The sequence below is a fragment of the Nylanderia fulva genome, unplaced genomic scaffold (assembly GCF_048542155.1).
Source record: "Nylanderia fulva isolate GAGA-0341 unplaced genomic scaffold, ASM4854215v1 Scaffold31, whole genome shotgun sequence".
Taxonomy (NCBI): Eukaryota; Metazoa; Arthropoda; class Insecta; order Hymenoptera; family Formicidae; genus Nylanderia; species Nylanderia fulva.
In genome coordinates this window covers 1276010-1303777 of record NW_028190379.1, presented here as the reverse complement: position 1 = coordinate 1303777, position 27768 = coordinate 1276010, and the positions used below count along the sequence as shown (strand labels likewise).

At 29.5% G+C, this 27768-nt stretch overlaps 1 protein-coding gene across 1 annotated transcript in view; it reads right to left on the bottom strand.

Annotated features, from left to right (window-relative positions):
- LOC114933876 (alkaline phosphatase) overlaps positions 1 to 27768 on the bottom strand; it is a 254391-nt gene that overhangs the window by 192033 nt on the left and 34590 nt on the right. The window contains exon 2 of the mRNA XM_085484700.1: positions 21738 to 21985. Coding sequence (XP_085340826.1) covers positions 21738 to 21985 — 248 coding nt within the window. The remainder of the gene's footprint in view (positions 1 to 21737; positions 21986 to 27768) is intronic.

The following is a 27768-nucleotide window of genomic DNA, read 5'->3' as shown; positions in this document are numbered from 1 at the left end:
GATGCTCGGGGATGATGGAACGGTGTCAGGAATTGTACCAAACATTATCCTGGATCTCTGCCAGGTGTTCTCTCACGTGTACTCCTCGGGGACTCACCGCGTTGTATATATCGTCGCGGTTATTTACGCGCGCCGCGCCGTCTATTAATTACAATTTCAACGACCGTATTTTACGGGGAGAATGGCAAGAGCGCTATTTGGAAAACAAACGGCAGAATGTTTCCGCATAATTATATTCTGTTCGGATATAACCGCACGTCATTGGGATACGTAGTTCTATTTTGGTACCATGCACTTGATGATGCAGGCGTTAACTTCGGATGAATAACGTCGAATGTAAAACACAATGTGAAACCAATTCATTTTACAGCCTTTTACATATAATCGTTTCATCTTTCAACACTATACATGTTTCTAAATTTTCAAATCCTCACTTCTATTAATTTGTCAAAATAATGTAATTGCTTTATAATATATTTTCAGAAAATTGTATTAATTTTATAAATCGACAATCCGAATTATTAATATATGATAATTTCTTTCCAATAAAAAATTATAAATAAATTGTATCAGAAATTTTTAATTTTAATAATTGTCTAAATGTGAGAATAATTGACAATAAATTAGAACGCATTTATAATTTGCCAAGAGAGAGAAATGCAGCTGTTTATCACGTTCAAATATTAAGTATATTCGCAAAATCAAAAAAATGTGATACAATCTCGAGAGAAATTTATCTTGTAGGAAAAAGATTTACAAGTATAATTTTGTTTATGATTCTTACATTTGAAAGCTTTAGAGTCAGAAATATTTTACATTAAAAATTTCAGAAATCACAATCTTATAAAACATACCATCATATAACACTATCAAAAATAATAACGGGGAAAACGATACTAAACTGTATCATATTTTACAAGAAAAAGAAAAACCGGTCGCCGCATTTCTGGTCGCATAGCCGCATTTCTGACCATAAAATGATGTACGGAAAGAAAAATAAATTTACCCGTTACGATTTTCTTGCGGATTTATAAAGCGTAAAAAAAGAATTTACTTTTTTTCTATACACATTTTAAATTAAAAGTAAAAAAACTTTGAAATATAATGTGCCGAGAGAATCTGAGCGATTTCTATATCGAAGATTAATTCGGCAAGCTAGCAATTGCGACGCAATTGATAGAATTGCCCTCAATTCCGGAAATTTCTCTATTCCCAGCTGGGAAATGCTCGCAATTCCTTCGCGTAACATCTTATCAGATAGCGAGTAATATCGGGAAGCACGACACAATTCATTAACCCACCAAAGCATGTCTCGCATTAACATTGATTAAGGACTCTGATTAATAATCAGTCTCCTGAAATTTGTAATATCAATTACGTTTCCATACCATCTTCTCACATATTCTGTCTCTCACAATAGTATTTTGATTCGGCCAGAAAAAATTATTTATACAGGGTGTTTTAGAACTGGCGAAAAAATTTTTAATGACAGATTCCTGATATCATTTAAAGACGATTTTTCCTCAGCAAAGTTATAAAGATTTATAATAGCAAAAATTACATGCTGCATAAAAATGATGGCCTCCCTCAACATTTTCACTAGGAAAAAATCGTCTCCAAATGATATCACACAGAGAAAATTTTCTCTTAGAATTTACCCTGAAAATCATAGTAATCGTGGAACAATATGGTATTGTAAGAATTTTAACCAAGATTTTCTGATTAATATTTACCACAATAAAAATATTAATTTTTTCTCCACATGTAAGTTCGAGATTAATTTATATATGGAACTTAGTAATCTCAAACCAAGAGATACAGTTTCAAAGAATTAATTTTTCGCGCTTGAGCTCTATTGGCCGATTTAAAAAATTCATGTATTATTATTATTATTAAAAATATTAATATCTACCACAATAAGATATAAAAAATACTCGATCAATTTTATTATTTACGTAATAAAATTTACTATGTACATATTAATATTTGTTATTGTGGTAAATATTAATCAGAAAAAGTCTTATAAAATTCTTCCAATATTATATTATCCTACGATCACCCTTACTTTTAGGGTAAATTTGCAGAGAAAAATTCTCTCCACGCAAGAATTTGACATTAAAAACTTTTCCACCAATTCTGAAACACACACACAGGTACCTGTATAATTATTTATCGAAATAACAAACTGTTGCTGTCGAGAAAAAATCGAATAAAAGAAATACATAATTGGAATTAATTTGAAATGAAATCAGACATTTTATTTGCTCAAAGTTATAAGAGATCCGTAATTGTGGAAATTACATTTCGCGTAATTCACCGAAACTAATATCTGTCCGATGGCCAATGTCGATGAGAAATGCATGGCTCTCGGAAAACGTTCACCAGGAACGCTCCTGATTTAAATGCAGAAATGGTTTTCAGACGAGCAGGCGCGCTATTAGTTTGTGCTTACATACAAGAAGAAGAGAAATTCGGTCAAAGAGCGATTAGTCATTAAGAGAAATTCCCTTTGTCTTCTTCTATATACACACACATATTTCTATCTCTCTCTCTTTCTCCACCTTCGATATACAGTTCATCCTTGCCACTTGGGAGCTATTCACATCAGTCTTCTTGTCCCGAAGCGTGGATTACACGGCCATTGAATCCGTAAGTGAAACTGTCTGAGCTTTTCGCCGACTAATCTACTTACGGTTCTCCTCTCTCTCTCTCTCTCTCGCGCTCTCTTTGATAATCTTATAGAGGTCGCGTGTGTTAATTATTCAACGCGGGAGACTGACTTCTCTAGCTTCCGTTTTGCTTTCAGTTTCAACGCAGCAAAGTTTAGATTACATGGTACATATAGTAACAGGTTACTATTCAAATTACGAAAACACTGGTAGTATCAGATTTTCACAACCTCGATAAAATGCTACAGTTTTTGTTACTCCGATACAATTTCATTGAATGGTTAACATGATATCTAGACTAGAATTCAAATTTTTGTTCAATTTTACAAAAAAATTTTTAACTTATTTCATTTTTACAGTTCTAGTCTCATCTATTTTCAAGCCTTTTCTCACGTGAAAGTATTTTGTATTACTCCTCGACATAAAAAAATGTACTACAATACGATTTCCTTAATAAATCTTCAGAAAATGTACGGGTGCAAGGTTTTCTCGACAAAAATAATACAATCAAAGATGAACGGTTTCATAAATTATTCTTAGAGGTGTAAATTATACGTTATATTTTTGTCTCTAAATAACGCGAGACAGAGAAATATTTTTCTCTCCATTTTAATAATAAAATTACACGACTAATAATTACTTTAAATTCTTCCTAATAACACATTGAAATATAAATTTTCGAGAAGGTGAGAGAATGAGAGATAGAGAAAGAGACATTTCCACTGATTTAATACATGATCGTTTCACATGCTAGTAAGCTCCGTTTTAACGGGTACATCGTCTTATGTTATCAATCGATCGATCGAGGTTCAAAGGTCTCGAGAAAGAAAGATTGATCTCGTCGGTGAGCCATGATAGGTCGCGGTGGGATTTCCAGGACAATCTATTGTCCCGCTTAGAAGAACTCTAGTACCTAGCGGGAGTTAACAAAGGATTTACGCCTTGAAAGGATAACAATATTTATTGTTCCTTGCTAATGTATGCTATCGAACGAGCTATTAAATTGCCATAAAATTCCAAGCTTAAAATGTTTTCCAATATCAAGATTTTTTGTAATATAACTTACATATTTTTATTTTATTTTTTAATACACTAAAAAATAAAATTGTTTATCTAAATAGTTGATAAAATATATAATTCATATTTTTAAAAATCTTTATATATTTTAACAATAAAAACTAATTTTTTTAATTTTGCATATACCCGAAATATTAAATTACAAGTATTTTAAACGTCTAGGTTAATTATTTATTAGACGATTAATGTATCTTTAGGGAAGTTTCTTTAAAAGAACTTGGCTTTATTATTTTTATTTCTTTATATCTTTGTTCGCGGAACTTATCCTTATTTAATTTATTATATAAATTCCTTCACGCTTCAATTTTTCTAGTGTTCAAGTTTGTGTACTAATATTATTTCTTATATAATATTAATGTGGCATGTAACATCTGTCATTATTTTAACACTTAAGAATCTTTTTGCAGAACTAAATCTTATCACTTTGTAAAAAATTATATCATAATTTATACCACAATTAATAAAATTTATTTTCTAAACTTGTTTTACAAAACCTATTTGTGCGAAAAAGTGACAACAATCAAATATTTCAAAGATTTGACAGCTTTCCAAATAAATATTTCTAATCCTTACACATACACTAATTGTGGCTACTTGGGTTCGAAAAATCGTGTGTACTCGACTCGTAAGCATCGGCGGACTTATCGGAGCTTAGCATAACAAATGAAGTTAATTACCGTCGTTAATGGTTCGTTTAATGAACGCGAGTTACTGCGAGTATTACCGATGCTGAGCGCGCTAAAACCCGTGCGTTAATCTGGAAAGTATTGCAATGAGATGCATCTTGCACATGCAATTCCAACAAGCCAATAAATATATGGCAGATATTGAGAAAATTGTAATGTAAATATAGTAATGCTGCGCTTGACAGTTCTCTGAAATGTTTAAATCGCTATCGATATTAATTAAATTTTACAAAAAAAAAACGATAAATTCGGTAATCTGTCATTCACATTAAATTGCCATTTTATGTGCCAAAGTTATTAATATATAATTTAATATACAAATCAAAAATGCATAAATTCAAATGCAGCAATTGACAATAACCGCATAATTAATCATGAATTTACTATATAGCACAAATAGTGTAGCTTTGTGTGAAATATTTAATACGCAAAACCTGCAATAATTAATAATATAATTTTAGAAACATTTTCTCGATATATGAAATACAATTTACTAGATCATAATAATTCGAAGGAATAGTTTATATACAAAAATCCAATCTTGTAAAAAGAAAAATCTCAAATTATTTATAGAATTATCTTAATTTATTAAATTAAAGATAAGATTCTATATAATTTCTTCGTATTTTAATTAAATTATGCTCTTCTTAAAAAATTAGAATAGAAAGCAAAATTCATATTCTTTTTCCAAGATTTTTAATGAGATTGAACGAACTTTAAAGAAAGAAAGAAAATTGAATTTTCAGAATGCTAAAAATGCTGGAGTTTTGCCATACAAGTATAACTGATGTTCTTACATCGAATATAGAAAAAGACTTGAAAGAATTTTACTTGTAAATTTCATTTCTATATTTCTTTTATATGACTTATTATTACGGATTCATAACACTATTCCACTCTTAAATTTCGTTGCAGCGACAACATATGACGTTTAAAGTCGCGGGTTCATTAAACGGAACCGAGAACGGACGAAATGGTTAACCGTAAATTTTCCTATTCCCGGATTAGTCGGGTCGTTATCACTTTAATATCCGCCGCAGGGACTGATAGAAACTTCGACAGCAGAAATCAGCCTAGGTGACGAATTCATGAATATAAAGCAGCTGCGTTAAATTTTATGGCTGTCGACAGGTATTAAAGTCAACATGGATTGTACATATACGCTGACTCCTTCGTTTATATGAACTGAGAAGATCGACCTTCCACAATAAAATATAATCGTAAACACAAGCTGCAAGCTACAATAAAATTTTGCTCATTTTCATTTATCTCTAAATATATATTTATTATATTTATATAGACAATTATTTTTCCTTTTTAGAAGAATATATTAATTATCACCTCGGCATAATTTCTTTTAATTTTATAAAATTATTTTTGACACTTAATTTTTTGAATAAATATTAATTTCTAAACTTTTTTTGCGCGACTCGCATTTTTTAGATTTACTATTGTTTTATATTAAATATTTTAAGGTCCAATAAATTGATGGAAAGTTAAAATTGGTATTTATAATAACGAAAAATTCTATAAATCAACAATATGTATTTACATTTTATATCGTTATATGTATGTCAAATTGTCATTTAATAAAATAATAACATTTCCAGTTATTTTTTCATTAATGGAGCAAATTATTTTTTTTAACAAAACTAATATTATAGATCAATAAAAAAGAAATATGAAATATGTATTAGAGATTGTATGATTAAGCCACAAGTTCTTCGTTACATGAAATACTTCACGAAAGTAGGATATATTTTTACAATTTGCCACTGTTTTGACAGTTGCAACTTCAGTGACTAAAGTTCAGTTACTGACTTTCCAACTCAGTCTCTTTCTCAATATAGTTTCTGGCATGTTCTCTAAGTCTGTTACAAACTAAGATCTACTTTTATTGACGAAAAGTCATCAGTTCGAATGTAAGTTTCAGAAATGTTCCTTTTTCGCTTATTTTGTCACTTAAGATGCTGCAATTTCAAAATTGCCAACTCTTATAATAGTTTCCCTTCTTACGCATCTTTCTAAATTCCATCATTCTATTCTATCTTCATTAACACAACTAATTTGATGATGTAAAAATCATCATTCATATTTATTTTATACATGTACAAGACTGTTCTCACTCTCACTTTTGTGTTAAATATTCAACACATTCATGTGTTAATTAAACATATTATTGTTCTGTTAATTAAACTTAAATGTTAAATTAACTGAGAAAAAGTAAAAATAACACAATGTGCATCTATTTTTAATTTTGCACAATAAATATGTTCTGCGTTATTAGTGACACGATTTATCTTTACAGAGAAAGATATGATTTAAAATTTACAGAAAAAGATGTGATTTTCTATTTTATAATATAAGTGGGGATGATAAAATCTAAAATTGACATATTTTTTGTTAATTTTTGCATTAAAAGTATGTTAATTTTACATAAAATTTATTTTAAATTATTTGAAGTTTTGCATTTATTTTGTGTTAAAATATTACACAATATTTGTGTCTCCATTTAACATATCCATATTATGTTAAATTAACACGAAAATTTCTGTGAACCGTTTGGGTCATGTGATATCTGTTAAATTTAACAGAAATTTTTCAACTGTGTAGGACAGATTCTACTTCGCGACTACTACTTTATTTTTTCACGTAATTTCGATGGCAAAAAACGAGTTTACGGCATCGGGTCGATCCATATATCCGATAATTGGTCAATCTTTTGGGAATCCATCGTATTAACCGCTGAAACAGAAGCTAATGCGAAACTTTCGTCGCAGGAAATACCGGCTGCTCGACAGTCCGGCCGAAGTTTACATCCACTAACGTCACGATAACACGTGCGTATGCAAATCGCGTCCGCGTACTTTAACTAGCAGTAGTCCACGATAGAATGGAATGTAATGGGACAATAGAAAGGAAGATTTAATGTCGGTAATTCCGATTCTAACGGTTAACAAACTTTTATGTGATATGTATTTTTTGTAATATGTATATGCGCAGCGAATGGTTGCATTTTTTTTGCTTTTTTGTAAAAAAGAATATAAAGTTGTAGCTGCGAGCACGTGCAAGAATTAATAAGTTTTATAAATATACGCAAACGAAAGAAATATTTTATCATATTTTAAAAGAAAAATGTAAACGTGTACACTGAAAAAAAATTGTTAAATTAACAAATATTTAGTTCAATGCGTTCAAATGAATCATTTATTTAAAACAAATAAATATTTATATAAGAGTTTTAACAAGGCTCTGTAATATAAATATAAATTTAACGTATAAGACTCTTGTTGCCCGTCTTATACGTTAAATAAATATTTATTTGTTTTGTGTGAAAAAGATTTTCTTATATCAAATAAATATTTTTCATATCAAATAAATATTATTAGTTTCAAATAAATGATTTATTTGAACGTATTAAACTAAATACAAAAATTAACTACATTTTTTTAGTGTATATATACTAAAATTAATACTAGAATAATAAATAAGAAAAACCCGAGTCTCTTCTCTAATAGCATCATTCGTAATATTGACGCGATACTGCTGTCTGATCAAAAAGGTACTTATACTACTAGTCCGCCGTACGACGCAGATATACTTGCTTTATTTTATCTGTTTTAAAAAATTGATATTAATATGAAATCAGTGTTTCAATCACTTTATAAATTTACCAGCTTATCAAAATTTTGTTGGCATTTATTGATTTTTTAAATTTTTATTGGTTTTCTGCTTACGCGACGCTACCGTCTGACCAAAAAAGTACTTATACTACTTATCAGCTTTAAAAAATTGATGTTAATATGAAATCCGTGTTTCAATTACTTTGTAAATTTACCAACTTATCAAAATTTTGTTGGCGTTTATCGATTTCTTAAATTTTTATTCGTTTTCTGCTTACGCGACACTGTCGTCTGACCAAAAAGGTACTTATACTACTTATCTGCTTTAAAAAATTGATGTTAATATATCATCGTTTCCATAACTTTGTAAATTTACCAACTTATCAAAATTTTGTTGGCGTTTATTGATTTCTTAAATTTTTATTAGTTTTCTGTTTACGCGACGCTGCCGTCTGACCAAAAAGGTACTTATACTACTTATCTGCTTTAAAAAATTGATATTAATAAAAAATCAGTGTTTCAATTACTTTGTAAATTTACCAACTTATCAAAATTTTGTTAGCGTTTTTTGATTTCTTAAACTTTTATTGGTTTTCTGCTTACGCGACACTGTTGCCTGACCAAAAAGGTACTTATACTACTTATCAGCTTTAAAAAATTGATGTTAATATGAAATCAGTGTTTCAATTACTTTGTAAATTTACCAACTTATCAAAATTTTGTTGGCGTTTATTGATTTCTTAAATTTTTATTCGTTTTCTGCTTACGCGACACTGTCGTCTGACCAAAAAGGTACTTATACTACTTATCTGCTTTAAAAAATTGATGTTAATATATCATCGTTTCCATAACTTTGTAAATTTACCAACTTATCAAAATTTTGTTGGCGTTTATTGATTTCTTAAATTTTTATTAGTTTTCTGTTTACGCGACGCTGCCGTCTGACCAAAAAGGTACTTATACTACTTATCTGCTTTAAAAAATTGATATTAATAAAAAATCAGTGTTTCAATTACTTTGTAAATTTACCAACTTATCAAAATTTTGTTAGCGTTTTTTGATTTCTTAAACTTTTATTGGTTTTCTGCTTACGCGACACTGTTGCCTGACCAAAAAGGTACTTATACTACTTATCAGCTTTAAAAAATTGATGTTAATATGATATCATCGTTTCCATCTTTTTGTAAATTTACCAACTTATCAAAATTTTGTTGGCGTTTATTGTTTTCTTAAATTTTCATTAGTTTTCTGCTTACGCGACACTGTCGCCTGACCAAAAAGGTACTTATAGTACTAGCCTGCAGTTCAACGCAGATATACTTGCTTTATTTTATCTGCTTTAAAAAATTGGTGTTAATATGAAATCAGTGTTTCAATTACTTTGTAAATTTACTGGCTTATCAAAATTTTGTTGGCGTTAATGATTTCTTAAATTTTTATTGGTTTTCTGCTTACGCGACGCTGCCGTCTGACTAAAAAGATACTTATACTACTTATCTGCTTTAAAAAATTGATATTAATATGAAATCAGTGTTTCAATTACTTTGTAAATTTACTACTAATTTCTTAAATTTATATTAGTTTTCTGCTTACGCGACGCTGCCGTCTGACCAAAAAAGTACTTATACTATTAGACCGCCGTACGACGCAGATATACTTGTTTTATTTTATTTGCTTTAAAAAATTGATGTCAATATGAAATCAGTGTTTAAATCACTTTGTAAATTTACCAGCTTATCAAAATTTTGTTGACGTTTATTGATTTCTTAAAATTTTTATTGGTTTTCTGCTTACGCAACGCTGCCGTCTGACCAAAAAGGTACTTATACTACTTATCTGCTTTAAAAAATTGATATTAATATGAAATCAGTGTTTCAATCACTTTGTAAATTTACCAACTTATTAAAATTTTGTTGGCGTTTATTGATTTCTTAAATTTTTATTAGTTTTCTGCTTACGCGACACTGCCGTCTGACCAAAAAGGTACTTATACTACTTATTTGCTTTAAAAAATATATCAGCGTTTCAATCACTTTGTAAATTTACTGGCTTGTCAAAATTTTGTTGGCGTTTACTAATTTCTTAAATTTATATTAGTTTTCTGCTTACGCGACGCTGCCGTCTGATCAAAAAGGTACTTATACTATTAGCCTGCCGTTCAACGCAGATATACTTGCTTTATTTTATCTGCTTTAAAAAATTGGTGTTAATATGAAATCAGTGTTTCAATCACTTTGTAAATTTACTGGCTTATGAAAACTTTGTTGGCGTTTATTGATTTCTTAAATTTTTATTAGTTTCCTGCTTATGCAATAATGAAATAAATGCGTAAATTCATATATTAGCAATTATTATTTTTTTCTTATTAATAATTTATTAATTTTTCTTTTGGTTAATTTATTGCATATTTAAGCTGAAAACCAACAATTTCCTCCATTTACTCGTTAGGATTATTATATTTCAAAACACACACACACAGAGAGAGAGAGAGAGAGAGAGAGAGAGAGAGAGAGAGAGAGAGAAAGAGGGAGTTATTAAAATACATCATAATTATGTCATATAATGCTGATTTAATGTCATTAGTAAAATGCCTCAATAACATATTAGAAAATTATATATATATATATATATATATATATATATATTAAGACAATAAATTCAAGTAAGGCAGGATGGAATCTTATAAATGTATGTGTAATGTGACTTTGAAGGATTCTATCAAATGCTCTAAAATGTCGAGTAAATCTACTATTAAATGTTATGTGTGTTAATGCATTGCAATTATTTCTATATATTAATGTAAATTGTAATATATAATTACTATAATAAATCTAATTATTATAATAATTATTATTATAATAATTATTATTATAATAAGCGAGATTATTTTTAAGTTTAACAATTAAAATAAATGAATCACATATAATATAAAATTACAATGCATTTAAATTTAATAATTATTGTAAATAGCAGATATAACTTCATTTGTTTTATAATATTCTCATTTAGAAAGTAATAATGATCTAATTTACAAAAATTATTTATAAGATATTAATTAATCTTGATTATAAAATTTCTTACCAAATTTTTATAAAAATTTTAATAAATTGCAATGTACTCGAGTAACAAAACACAAAACACAAAATTATTATTGTAAATTTATCTAATTAAATTTATTGTCAATTAAAGTTGTATTTTTAATATAAATTTCTATATGTTATATAATTATCGTCTTTTCGCGCGAAAGATTCACCAGAAAATTTACAACTTTTATTATTTGCGACTTTACGCTTACCCTAAACCTGTTCATGCAAAAATTGCGTTTAGCAGATGCAACGCTTTAAAGATATGCAAGTAGGAAGCAAATCTATGAAAGTAGCAACGATCAAATATGAAAATGTAAACAGGAGAACTTCAATAAAGAGCATTTTCAAACAACTTTCCGAAAATGCGATTTTCCAAGCATTTCCGAGCGTGTAGTCAAAAAGAGATTATGAGATACGTGCCTCTTAAATTCAATTTCTTCGCAAATAGACGTCCTCAGCACATACGCAAGATAACAAGCGCCAATGTAATAAAGGAAGAAGGAAACTGAATAACAAGGAAATTACTTGAGTAATACCTTGTTACGGAAATTCCTTGTTTTCAGAAAAATTAAATATGACTACTATTTCCTGCACAGCTGTTTTTATCATAAAGTTGATTATATAAAGCTGACAGAATAACATTATTTGTTCGATGCAAACCCTAACATTAATCATTATTGTATCATACAATAATTGACGATTATGTCCGATACATTTTCGATTATTCAAATATTCTATTCGATTTAGTTTACCCGCGTTAAGATCACGAAAGCTATAAATATAAATCGATCTTAAGCGGAACAGCCAAGAATATGGGTGAAACACATTCCAGCATGATTCATGAAAGTGATATCGTGGATATCTGTTATTTGTATTTGTTTCCATACACGTACTTTGTCTGAATGTAACGTTCAACTGACACCCAACAGAAAAATAATAGACGATTCAAATGCAATAAAACAAGGCAATAATAATATCTGTAGCTATGAAACGTAATATATAATTATAAAACAAGTTAAATTTAACTATTAAAAAACTACCCAAAAACATAACAAGTAATGTTGTATTAGATCGATTCCAAAATGAAACATAATTAAAAAAAATAATAAATATTTATTTCCCTTCATATATTTTGACTTTACGAATAAAATTTTAAACTTTTAGTTATAATTTTAATTTACAAGTGAAATAAAAAAGAATTAGGAGATCAAATAATAAATACAATATGCTATCAAGAATTTAAATAAATAAAGAGAACTATATATGTCAAATCATCACATGTCAAAAAATGTTATGAAATAAAGTTTTATTTATTCAATACGCCACTATGTGTAAATATTTCAATGAAACAAATAATACAAATGTTAGCTTTACGTCAAGGGAAAAAAGAACACAAAGTTCCATACTTTATGAGAATTAACGTCATATAAAAATATTATTTCGAATATTTGCATTGTTAAAGGAATCATTGTGTCAAGTCCCTTTAAATTTTCAAAGATAAATAAAAAATGAGAAATATACAAAGTGTAAAGGGATATAAATAAATATATACCATTAAAAGTTAAATAAACTTTTGTTAAAACTTGCCAGAAAAAAAACTGTTGCAAAAATATAAATTATTTTTTTTTATCGTACAGTTATTTGCTTTCGTGACAAAAAAATAAAATAAATTATTAAGTTCTTTATTGTTGTCGACGAAATTATGTGTCAATAAAATATCGGTCACATCAAAACCTTCCCCCAATAAGCGGAAATTCTCGTTGTCAGCAAACTGTACAAACGCAAGCTTACATTAGACATCTGTAAATTGCGTTCTACCGCAATTTGATTACACATCACATTAATATAATATTGCCGAATATGAAACGTAACGCACATGCGCGGATACATTTCATCTGTTTGAGACGTAAATTCAGAGAGCTGTCGCGTTTAATCGTATTTTCTTCGCGTGAAATATTACAACTAATTTGTTTCGACGAGCCGGGATTATTGTTTCACAAAACGCTCATCGCTCGCTGCGCGACGCCATCAAACTGTGAATTTCTCGTTGGTCCTTGCTACGTGATCGATTTGCAAGTTTCATTAGTTTGTCCCCGACCCTTCATTTGTTTACGATACGTGCCCACCTCGGTCGCCCGGAAACGAGTCGTTTGTTACAATGTATTTTCGCTTTTCGGCTGTCCGGGGAGAGATCGCGGCTGCTGGGGATGGAAACATCTCGCGGAATCGCAATATGCACGGAACGTGTTATGCATGCATACACACAGAGAGACAGGAAGAGAGAGAAAATCGCGGCGCTACGCTCCATCGCGTCGGAAGCGTCAACTCTCGCCAGATTTATTGTGTTTTTACTTATACCGAGATTAACCCCGTGTGAATAATGTGTTCCGATGTGCAGAGAGTCCGAATTGAAAGAAGGTATATCATAAATTTCGGAAATATCAATTATTCGAGTTGAAGATATCACCTTACATTTAATATTGTAAATAAACATCTCTTCACTGACAAAAAATTTGTTAACTTGACTACACAGTAAAAAAATGTATGTTTTCTTGTTAAAAACGGTCACCGTTAAAATTTTTGTGTTAAATATTTAGTACATTCATGTGTTAATTTAACATATTACTGTTCTGATATAATTGAACTTAAATGTTAAATTATTAAAACAACTGAAAAAAATGTAAAAATAACACGTGCATTTATTTTTAATTTCACACACTAAATATGTTCTGCTTTATTAGTGACAAGATTTATCTGTCAAAATTTACAGAAAAAAATGTTGATTTTCTATTTTATAATATAAGTGGGGATGATAGAATCTAAAATTAACATATTTTTTGTTAATTTTTACATTAAAAGTATGTTAATTTTACACAAAATTTATTTAAAGTTTTGCATTTATTTTGTGTTAAAATATTACACAATATTTGTGTCTCCATTTAACATATCCATATTAAATTAACAGAAAAATTTCTGTGGACCGTTTGAGACATGTGATATCTGTTTTCAACAAAATTTTTCAACTGTGTAAACCTTTCAACTAAATATTATTTTGTTAATTAAATATATAAAAATATTTAAATTAAATGTAACAAAACGTATATTTGACTTAAATACTAATATATGTTCAAATAACAAAATAATAATTTAGTTAAAAGGTTTAATCAAGTTAACAATTTTTTTCAGTGTTGCTTGTCGCATCTGTACAATAAAAAAAAATTATTGAATTCGAAAAAATATTTATTTCAATACTGCCAGTAAATCATGTACTTCAAACTAATAACATTGATTTAATGTGAAAAATATTTATATTTGATAAAAGAAAATCCTTTTCAAAACATAAATATTTATTTTTTCAAATAAAATTATTAGACAGTATTAAAATAAATATTTATTAATTTAATAATTTTTTTCAGTGTATAAAATATGAAAGAATCTAACTTCGGAAAGAGAGCTCTTAATGTTTGACAAGTCGGTTCCGCAACTTTTTTCAGGTTTTTCCTCGTGAATTGGTAATTTCATGAATAACGGCTCCTCTTTATCTTAGATTTTCAGTTTAGCAATCCTAATCGTTGATGGGAGCAAAGAACTGAAATATATTTGAATTCAAAATTAAAGATGTTCTTTTAAAATATTCCCGCCAAACTACGAAGATGCTATTACCGCATGAATAAATTACCAACTTCTGTCATAAAAAAATGATTGAAGTCTCGAAAACTAATAACTTTTAACATTTTCTTTTCCATATATACATATATACTATTTGCATTTATGTAACAAAAACTGAATTTAATACGTATTTATGCATCTTAAATAAATTATATTCGCATCTCTCTCTCAAAAATACCCTCTTTGCGTTTCAATATCGTTTGAAACAGTTCCCTCTTAAATGTATTATTCGAAAACGCGTCGGGGGAAAACTTTACGCGGAAAGCGATGCAAAATGAAATGTACGATTGTAAATTTCGCGCAATTTGTCCGATATTTAGCGGACCGTGCCTCGATTAAATTGACGCAATTTGCGATGAAAAACGTGTCAGCGGGATAAGCGTTTCGAGTGTGGAATTATTTTTGTTTGCTCACCGGAAAGGGAGAATGGAAGCTCGCCATTCTGGCTTTCGCTTTATCTCAGTATACTCGATTCTTTGTACCGCTCTCGCACTAGATGAGATTTAAAAAAAGAAGATTCAAAAATTTAATGACACTTAGCACTCACCATCATGAAAGGAGACCTTAATCAGTCTTTGCAAAAATCTTTATGGAATTCTTTGCAGAATACTCTCTACGCTACAGATTAACTCTTGCATATATCTCTTCTCTCTTAATGTTCTCATTTATAAAACAGAGAAATGTTACACAGTTGAAAAATTTCTACATAATATGAATATGTTAAATGGAGACACAAATATTGTGTCAATATTTTAACACAAAATAAATACAAAACTTCAAATAAATTTTGTGTAAAATTGACATAATTTTTATGTAAAAATTAACAGAAAATACGTTAATTTTACATTTTATCATCCCCACTTATATTATAAAATAGAAAATCAACATTTTTTCTGTAAATTTTAACGGATAAATCTTGTCACTAACAAAGCAGAATATATTTATTGTGTAATGTATTGTGTAAAATGATGAACACATAAAATAAAATTAATTAGAATACAATAATTCAAAGATATCGTGAAAAAAATGTTTGATCATGTAAAAGATGGACGTGAAAAAATTAATTAAGAGCCATAGATAATTGAGTCTATTCTTTTAAATTAATTATTATAAGATCAGTATATAAAACTTTGCGCATGATAACCCACGTCGGACGTAATCGAATTATAGATTAATTCGAATGAAATAGCTACTTTATTCGTAGCAACAAGCTACAAGCTTTGCTTTCAAAATAGCGGAATAATAATTTATATTTCGCAAGGATTTTAAAGATAGCAAATATGCGAGTGATCGATGTCGGTTCAATATATCCAAGCGGCTTAACCATTAGTCATCCACGCCTGCGTAACCCACAATTAATTATTATCCTGATAAATGTCACATGCTAGGTATTTCGAGGATAAATCGTTATATTCGGTGATAAGCGCGCGATTGTTGAAGTGTATATCCAATCGCGCAGGTGTCATGTAATTTAATAATCGTTTGATGCCCGCTTAAAGTTTAACAGCCAATACAACACACGTGATAAACATTCAGAAAATTAAAAATGCTGTTTACCGAATAATAATAAATATATATATATATAAACATTAATAAATATTTAAATTCCTTTTGAACGATATGTGTGTGTACGCAGTAGAAAAACTTGTTTTCTTGTTAAAAATGGTCCCCGTTAAAATTTTTGTGTTAAATATTTAACACATAAATGTTAAATTATTAAAACAACTAACAAAAAATGTTAAAATAACACAATGTGTATCTATTTTTAATTTTAAACAATAAATATGTTCTGCTTTATTAGTGACAAGATTTAAAATTTACAGAAAAAAATGTTGATTTTCTATTTTATAATATAAGTGGGGATGATAAAATGTAAAATTAACATATTTTTTGTTAATTTTTACATTAAAAGTATGTTAATTTTACACAAAATTTATTTAAAGTTTTGCATTTATTTTGTGTTAAAATATTAACACAATATTTGTGTCTCCATTTAACATATCCATATTATATTAAATCAACACAAAAATTTCTGTGGACTACTTGGGACACGTAATACCTTGTTAAAATTTAATAGAAATTTTTAACTGTGTATATGTATGTGCAACGATAATTTGTTTGATATATATAAATTCGTAAATTCTTTGAAAATATTATATGAAAAATAATAAAATAAGATCTTATGCACAAAGAATGGAAATATACAAATTTTATAAATGTAAAATAATTCCAACTTTTATATTACACTTTGTATATTTTAAATATAAAAAAACAAATAGCAAAAAGTCGTAAAAAAGTTTTTCTCTAGTTTTATAAATATGATTACATTAAATTAGCTTCTCAACAGCTAAGCTTTCTCGTTTCATTATCAAAGCGCAGGAATGACGTGCCCTCTAATGCTTGCCAAATTAGAATGACTTTTATATTCATTAGAATAAACCGAATTTTGCATTACGTTATATATACGCAAATTTACGTTCGCTAGTTTAACGCTAAACAAACTCCTTCGCTTCAAACAAACTAAATATGACTTTCTGGAACCCATATTTACATAATGCGACTTGTACTTTGTTTTTGTTCATACCGCTGCGTACATATACATTGTCCTGCTTTTACGTCCACGCGAAAATAAACAAGTCCCCTATCAACGCCGGTCTAGTCCCCTGAGGAAGTCCTCAAGGGACTATTCAGAGAACTTTGTTTCCGACCAACAACGTTTCTCAGGTGTGTGCCATATAGGGAGAAGAGCACTGGAGAAAACGGTTAAAAGGAATGGGAGGAAAACTGTGTAATATCACTTGACAAAGGACAAGAAAAATTATTATGTGGGAAAGAGAGAATGATTCGCGCGCGCAAACATGCGAATTGTTCCTTCAATTCGCAGAAATAACATTTAGACTTCGCTACGGCAGAATAATCGATATTTTTGCAGATTAAATTACCGTCAAAACAACACGAGCTTCAAGAGATCGCCAAAGTCGAAAGTTTATACAATGCTTGAAGTATATTTCCTCCTTTCTTTCTCTTTCTTATATAAAATTGATCGCGAAAAAAGGGGGAAAAAATATGAGGCGACCGAGTTAAATAATGAAAGAAAAGTTTCGGAGACGTCAAACGTCATTATATGAGCGAGCTTTTATTCTGCAGATTCGACGAGAATTCGAACGCTGGTGCATCGAGTTTTCGGTTCCAACTCGAGAGAGAGAAAAGGAACGAATGAAAAGCGAGATTATATCAAACGGATAATAAGCAGGTCTGTAATCAGTGCGGAGTGAGTGCACGAAATCCACGGAGACTTTACTTGAAAAGTTTCGTGCTCCATATTCTCAATAGTTTTGAGACGCGTCCTCCCTCGTGTTCGCGGGAGAAGAATAAAAGGAAGGTTCGAAGGTATGAAAGGTACGGAAGAACCCAGACGCCTGAAGCCCGCTAGATGGAAAACAGAACGATGCACGGGGAATAAACGAACGCGAGAGGGATAACACATACTCATGTATGTATGTGTGTACATTCGTGTGCAAATACCGATATCATTCGTGATGGATGTTTTGAATCCCCTTACAGAAAACGAGTTTCGACAGCGGATCGCTTCTACGGTATGTATAATTTCAAGTCCGAAAGTCAGAAAGCATCTTAATCTCCCGAATGTATACTGTAGCATTTCGCTGTTTTACGATTTAACTTTAATGGAAATCATTTTTTTAACGATGTAATAATACACGGAGAGAATTTTTTCTTAGAATTTTCCCTGAAAATCATGCTCATCGTGGGATAATATGGGGTTGGAAGAATTTTATAAGAGTTTCTTTGATTAATATATAGTTACAACAATAAAAAATATGAATATGTACGTAGTAAATTTTACTACGTACATAGAAAAAATTAATCGAGTATATTTTATATCTTATTGTGGTAAATATTAAGAAAAAATAATAAATTAATTATTAATATTAAGAAAAAATTCTCTCTGTGTGCAGTTCAATAAAAATAACGCTTTTCTATTGTTTCTTTTATGCTAAATGAAATTTCAGATACCACATTGCTTCATGCGTCACATAATTTTGAAAAATTTGTAATTAAAATTATAAAAATGAAACATTTTAATGCATATTATTATATTATAATTACCGTATATAATATGTTGAAAAAATTTATTGCAATATAAATTAGGAATATTGTGATTATTTTTATTCTTCAAAAGAAATTTATTCATTTTTTCGGAATTAACTCTATATTTAACTATATGAGTGATTTATTAATCATAATCGACACAATATATTTTTTCGAACACTGAAAGATCTAATAATATATTTAATTTTGATTATAACAACATATCCATATACCGTAGCTATAGCATAATAAAATGCATAAAAGATAAACTTTTTGCAATTTTAATGACAATTTTTCATGCAATTTTAAAGTCAGAAATTGTTATTATATCTCTTTCTAGTGTATTCAAAAAAGAAATTTTTTTTAACCATGTAATTATATAACATATAAAATAATTATTATACTTATAATTATTTTTGCTTTGAGCCATTCTCTTTGTTCAAAATGAAAAATAAGAGACAAAATGTCATATAATTAAAAGTTGTGAGATAGTCAGTTAATGATAGTACATTTCTAAAATTAATAAAAATGAATATTGATTCTAATATTAATATATAATTTTAGAGATGTAATATGTATTAGATTTTATTATTTTAGTACTTACTTTTATCTAATCTAATCATAATTATATTATTACAATTGATACAGTTATTTAAAATTATCTTTAATTAATTATAGATCCTATTAAAAAATTTAGAACTGTCACTTTTAATAAAACTTCTTTATTAAATTTAACGAAGTATTTTTAATAAATAAATCCTAAATCAAATTTTCGTTAAAATATTATTCAGTTAAAATTACCCACAAAAGACAAGATCTTTCTTATTTGTCATTTAATTACTTGAAATTAAATTATACATAAATCATATTTTATTTTATTATTAAAAATTTTAAATAGATGACCTAAAGTAATTTAAGTTGTTATATTTAATTTTATAACACATAATTAAAATCAATTTCTAAAAATATCTTTAAAGTCTTTTTTTCGCAAAGAAGATAGTGAATCGTCTGTATGTATAGGGGAACAAAATTTTGATATAATTAGAAAATTAGACTGAAATAGAACACTATATATATATATATATATATATATATATATATATATATATATATATATATATTGTGTAAAATCCTAAAATATAATTATTTTTCTTAATATCTATCAAGATCTCATTTTATTTTTCATTGCGGCAAAAATCCACAATAACAAATGATAATAATAATAATAATATACAAAAGTATGATACCGCGATACTCTTTCCTTATGATTCTTTGCCATTTGCAAGATCAAAGGAAACATCTAAGTGCTTACTTCTTGTCTCTCTTCCCCAGGTAATCTCCACTTTATCAAACTAATTAGAATTATGAAAATTGACAGAGAAAGTTGTAAATCTTCAATCACCTTTGTTATTATGACAGGGAACTGCCAGGTAACAAGTAAATTTCCAGACAATATGTAAAGACAATTCTAAAGGGTCTTTGACAAAAGTTTTTCTTTATCATCTATTCGGTCATTGCCTCCGGGCAAATTAAAAAAAAAATTCGAAAGGGAATTAACAAGGAGAAACGTAATAAATGTTATGGATAAAAATTAAAAACAAAAAAAAAATGCGAGTTTGAGCGAATTCGTTGATGAAACGAAATTAACAGATTTTACGTTGAAAGCGCCAACTGACAGCGCGTATTTAATATTTTGGTTTGCAATGTGCAAGGCAGGATATGCAGCAAAGAGAGAAAAAACGAACGCAAGCGCTTGACCGTGAGCTTAATTAAAATAGGAATACGCAATCTGTAATCCATGTAGAAATTTGTGTACGCGTTTCGATTAAATTTGCATGCAAATACCCTGCTGCTGCCTTAACGAAGTGAATTCAGCACATTGGATTTTTCCTTCGCGCGCACCGCTTATTATAAACGAGTATCAGCGATTTCTCGATGTTATCCGCGTTGTGATCGGAAAAAAGACACGTTTGCATGATAGTTCCCAGCGATATAATTCGCGTACCGAGACGGTACGCAAAGTATCGTATAAGCATTGTAATTATTTGCAATTATAAAAAGGACTGCAGTTTTAATTAAGAAAAACGTCAAGACAGCAAAAGCTTCTTAATTAAAAACTATTGAGCCAAGTTTGATTCCGTTCGTTCGTTCGTTCGTTACAAACAGATAACAAACGCTCATTCTTTATTTCATTTCGTGGAGAGCTTGTAGCTCTCGATAAAATTTTTATGTCATATATAATGAGCCAATCATGTTTAAAAATTCTAAAGAATAATATCCAAGAAAGAAGAAAAAAAGGGAGAAAGAGAGAGAGAGAGAGATTGTACACACAACATCGAATATTTAATCAAATTAATAATATACAATGTCGTTTATCCGCAACAAAAATGTTTATAATAAAAATACAATAACAAAAAAGCTTTGATTTAAAATAAAAATTTCGTTCAAGATACTATTCGAAGATATAAACGGCATTTTATTGTGCTAGATAATCCTATAATATATTTGTTCCTACAAAAAGGCAAAGAACGCGTTAAATCGTTATTCGTAAAATGCGAAATATTGGAAATTCATTTTCCCGGTTTCATTTATTTGATAAAACGCCAGATTTGTTCGCTCCACGACACGTGTCAATTCCGAGTTTATCGCGAACTTGACGCGCCCATAAAACCTCGATCTTACCCGCGCAAATCCAACACAAAGAGATTTGCGACCCGACTCAAGTTTGCTGAGAATTTGATGAGCGCGAAACATGGATTTCATGTGTCTCGCTCTCTCTCTTTTTCCGAGAAAGGAAAAATCTTTTCTAGCACTCACCCTCGCCAACGCCACCGCCGGGAAGCTGTCCCACGCAAGCTGCGTCTCCTCGCCCGGGCTTCCTCGGCGCTGACCCGCGAGAATTCTCGCCGCGGTCAGGGTGCTCATCCCCATGCCGTCGCCGACGAAGAGGACGACGCCGCGAGCCACTCCAGCTGGCGGCGTCGTGCCGCTCACGCTGGAACTCGCTGCCGCTCTAATCCGCGTCTCGATCGCCCGCGTCGCCGCCTCATACCAAACCTCTTTCTCTGCAACCAAAAATGTAATATGGATGATTAAAAATATAATATGGATAAACAAAAAATATATAAAACAACAAATATATTCACAAAAGGCCAACTTATCGAGCAATATTTAAGATGTATCCAATTAAAATTTATTTCATAAACAATATATTGAAATTACAAAAAACCTTCCATGTAATGGAACCTGGAAGGTTTTTTGTAATTTCAATATATTGTTTATGAAATAAATTTTAATTGGATACATCTTAAATATTACTCGATAAGTTGGCCTTTTGTGAATACATTTGTTGTTTTATACAATACACGAGCGAATTAAAATTTTAAATTGATAAAAAATATATGGATGATTTTTAAATTAGATAAAGATAAGATAAAAATATGTAAATTTATGAGGATGATTTTGTTTTGAATATTATATATATATCTAGATAAGATAAAATTATATATGCATAGAGAGAATTTTCTCTTAAAAGAGTGACGGTAAAAAGACCTGTTTTTTCGCCCATTTTATAGAGTCGAATTTTGGGACTTCAAATTTCAAAAAAGGCCTTTTTTATGCCAAATAATATTATATGATGAGACATTAATTTCAGAGAAATTTCAAGATGAGCATAGACACGGTTCCTTAGATATAAAGAAGTGAAAGTGATCATTTCTCATAAAACTGACTAAAAATCATTACTTTCCTCTTGTGTCTCCGGAACCGTGTCTATGCTCATCTTGAAATTTTATTGGGATTAATGTTTCATCTAATAATACTATTTGCCATGAAAAAAAAGTTTGAAATTCGAGGTCCAAAAAATGGGCGAAATTTGCCATCGCTCTTTACCCTGAAAATCATGGTAATCGTGCGACAATATGATATTGGAAGCATCTTATAAGAGTTTCTCTGATTAATATTTACCACAAAAAAAATATGAATATGTACATAGTAAAATTTACTAAGAATTTTTTTCAATCTCATTCTTTTTCTAAATCTTAACTATGTTAATTTGATGAATAAAGCATACTTATATTATCACTTATAGTATTTCCATTAAAATTTTTGTTCTATCTTTTATAAAATGTAACCGCTGAACTCGCACAAAATGGAAAAAAAGCTCTCTTTGATCCTTAATAACATATTCTCTAACATAATCCCTTACAGTGCAAAACGTATGATACAAAGTTACGGTTATTTCATTTAAAAAACATATAGTTTTTTTTATGAGAAAAACGATGAATATACAGATTTCGTTAAAAATGTAAAAATATTCAAAATTGCGCTGTAAAATCACACATAATTTTACTATTTATGAAAGATTAATATAAATTTTATTTAAGAAACATTTATTTTAACAAAAATAGCTAAGAAATTAATTTTATCAGAGTAAAATAAAGAAAGTAATTCTATCATACTACTTAAAGTCACTATTTCTCAATGCGGAATACTGAGAAAAGCCGATTTAGATACAAACTTCGGAAAAAAACATGATCATATAATGGATAACAAAATGATTGATATATTCACTTAAAAAATATCGATCATGTCTCGTGGTATCTACTCCGGAACTTTCTCTTTCATATTGAAAATATTGATAAAATATACTAGAAAATTAATTCTAGGCAACATACTTATTCTTTTCATATATGAATAAATAATAAAACGGAAAATATATAATATAATAGCACTGAAAAAGATTTCTTTCTTTCAAGAAATTCTTTCTTATCGTTTCTCCTTTAATTCCAATTAAAAGAAACGCTCATGCAAAACCTTTCATTTTAATACCGGACAAATGATCCTAATTGTCTACTTCTCAATGGCTCTATCGAAAAGTAACGAGTAATATATATTTTACCATAGTAATTATCGTATTTTTTTATTTAAAAAAATCAGAAAAATAAAAGAAAAATCGAATCTCTTTAAAATAAGCAATAATAAAAAAGAATTGCTTTCTTAAATCATAAATCACAATTTAATAAATGCTTTACGAGGCACAATGTTACATCACTAGTAACATTTGTTACACGAACATCTTACAATTAGTCGATAGAAAGATGAAATATGCGCGATTAATATTCAACGAGGGATTCCAAAAAATTCAGCAAAAAATCTCCGCAACCAATTTATAGCGGTAAGATAAAACGAGCCGCAAAATATATGTGAGCGTCTGAAGTAGGATCGCGTGTCAAGAAAGTTTTAAAGCCGAACGATTTCGTTCCAAGCTCAACGGCGATATTGCCGGAAGCAATAGGTTCAGAGGAGAACGAGGGTTTATACGAACCGCGGTGAACGAAACTCTGTTTCGTGCGGTTTCTCCGATTCTCTTGCTGCTCTTACTCTGTGTTACGACTCGATAATGGATAAGTTGAGGAAACATCCCCACCGTGGTCTATATAAAATATCATAAGTTAAAGCGCGCGATAATGAAATTTTGCGGAAATATAGTGTTTAAGGGGATGCTAACTGTTTTACCAACTTTGAGTTCAAAGGCTTTGCTTTTTATCAGCTATACAAATTGAAAAATCCTTCTTCACAACTAAAGTACTGATAATAATGAACGGGGAGCGCTGTAATTTCGTATAAAAAAACAATAAAAGTTAAAATAATAAATTAGTAAAAATTATAACGCTCTTATATATTAAAATAAATTGTAAAATTAATGTAATAAAAGTTAGAAAATTACAATAAATTTGATAAAAGGCTGTTAAGAGCAGTAAATATAAAAATTCAAGTTATGTTTGAAAGTGAAGTCATATATAAAGATAATATTCTTTAATCTAATGTCTAATAATGAATTACAATAAAAGGTGACAAAAAAGATAAAAAATTACAGTTTTTTATCGGCCTCTTGCATCAGCTCATAACAATAGTTATTTAATACACAAGTTCTGCAGTTTATTTGTGCACAAAATATGGCGCTCCCAATAGAGATGACATGAAAGAATAATACAGAAGTAATAAAAATGAGATTAAAAGCCTCTTTCAATCTGTATATTCAATAAAAAATGAACCTAACTGTAAAACAGAGCAACGGCAGCATCCCATTAAAACTAAAAATCAAATGCAATCGAGGATACAGAAAACGGAACCCTGATAAAAGAGAAACTCTCGTCTTTATCTGCTCCTCAAATAACGGTAATAAATCATATCGAGAGTGAAATCATCTTCGACGATGTTTTTACGCCGGTGATTTACAGAGTGTCTATCTATATATTTTTTCGCACAATCCCGGAGAACGACCAGAGATTCTGGAGCGTGAAACCCCATCTTCTATCTCCGGGGTAGAAACCTATCCACTATCTATATCTCATCCGTGCATTTATCCGTCCGTCTTCCCTGTCGAAGAAACACGAGAAAACGGCCGTGTTGAGCCATCCGGAACTCAAACCAGAATACGCGAAGAAGGAGAAATTCGCCGCAGCGCTATTCGATCGAGTTCATGAAAAATTTAGACGCGAGAGTATATGCACGAAGCGCGCGTGTTTTATCCCCTTGCACTTCCATATCTGATTCTTGCGAGTCGTTGGACTCGCGAAAGTCTGATGGGTTTTCTGAGCGCGCGAGAAGAGGTTTCGAGAGATTCGCGTAACGTGTCAGATGGAAAGCGCAGTCGGCATAGAAATTTCACAACATTTCTATGCATTCTGGACGTGACGAGCATGCATTTGCATATTTCAGAACAAACGACACAGGAAGTAGCGCTTGACTTTTTAACTCCATCACAAAGTTTGATTAATAATATGCTCCGTGTGCGAACTGACACAACTGCCATATTCTAACAAAACGAAGTACCATTCGCTTCTCATACTTCCCAAATAATGATTATAAGTTCAGTACGATTAATTAATTCCATGATTAAAGATTCCTAAACGTATCAAGGTGGTAACTATTCAGCAAAACAAATAATTCGCGCAAAGTTTATTCAACATAGAAATCAAAACTATCGAGACGCGAGAGAGAGGTGGGAATTATATGTATAAATTATATAAATTATCACTCAAGCAATCATTATTTATATTTAACGGTTCGTGCACATTTCTTTGTATTTTAACGTATCTAGTGTATCGCGCTTAACAATTAGGTAATCCAAATAATAAGGAACTATTTTATGTTACTTATGAATAATGGAATTTTTATGCATGGAACAAACTATTCATTATAATATATTTTACATGTTTTGTGTAATTTTATACAATATCATATAATAAAACTTTATGACATATTATTTAAAATATTTTATTTCATTAAAGTTTTATTTAATTAAATTATTTAAAATAATTCATTTTATATTTAATAACGACAAGTTAACCTGTAAAAGCAGAGTAAATATAGACAAGTTCGTTTTTGGAATGCATTTATATTTTATCATCGGCTCTTTGCTGACGAAAATCTCCAAATAAATGCACGTTGATATTAATGAGAGGAAGCTCAGCATCCGGAAGATTTCCCTGAAGGAAAAAACTAAAATAATTTTTTTAAAAATGTTTATCAATATCTCTTCTCGTTTTTATAAAATGGTCACCAATAAGAACGGTCTAAATTATTTTTTATTTGTATATTTTTTTTATTAATTGTACGCGTGTCTTCCTATTTATTTAATTGATTTTTATTTGGATTATTCAAACAAAAGTTAAAAAAAAACTGTCATATATGATAAAAACATTTAAAAAAAATATTTTTTTCGAAAATTATATACAATTATCTATTAAATAATATCCCTCTCTTCTATTTGTTAATTATTATTAACTTGATATTGCACTAGTGACCGTGCACGAAGTCTAAAATTCTGGGCGACATTTCAGTTTTATATCTCGCAGCAGAACCTTCGCTCGAGATGTTAAATGGTGGCGACCCTTGGCCACAAAAACTGCAATAAAATTTCTAGCTTAAGAATTCGCCGCACACTGGTGTACTTAAACGAAATATAACGATTGTTAAGTGCGTACGAAAGAGATAATATAAAAGATATTTAACTAGATTGGGAATAGCACTGAGAAGAACCGAAAAGTGAAAAAAAAAGATTAAAAAATGAAAGAGAATCGTTAAAAGATTCATTCGAGAATCCTGAACAAGTTTAAGAAAAGTGATATACTTATCCCACGAGAGAACCTCTTACAAATCAGATAAAAGATTTTAATAAAGATTTCAATAATCTCTCTCTTTCTTCTTGAGTAACACAATACAATAAAGTTACTAACAATAAGAAAGTTACGCACGCAAATTTAACACGAATAAGAATCAAACTTTTTTCATTTTGATTGCGACATTACGAAAAGTATAAATTTTGAACCACAAACACTCTTCTCTAAATCCAATATTTTTCATTAAAACATAAAAATTTATCCCTTTAAAATTGTTCTTAATTAAGATTAATTTATTATAACATTTTTTTTTAATTTAGAAAAGAAAGAATTTTTATGACAACTTATAAATGCATAAATCAATTTTACGAAGAATGATTTTTCCTTCAATCTATAACCAATCTAAAAAAAACACAAGGTAAACCATTCAGGTCGATGGGCAAACTTTACTTTTGGAAAAGTGCTTTTTTTCATGTTTTTTCTACAATCTAAATTTTCATCAAGAGCGACGTGAAGAACGCGACTATGATAAAAATTATTAAAACTTTGACATAGAATAAAGAGTAGGTCGCGAGCCAAGAAAGTGCAAGGGGGAAAATGCGGATTTCATCACAGCCAGTCACAACATGGCCTCCGTGATCAAACGAAAGTTGCCGCGAATGTATATTGCTTGTTTGCTGCTGCTGCTTCAAACTTCTTTGAAGACTCTGCAAAAAGCCTAG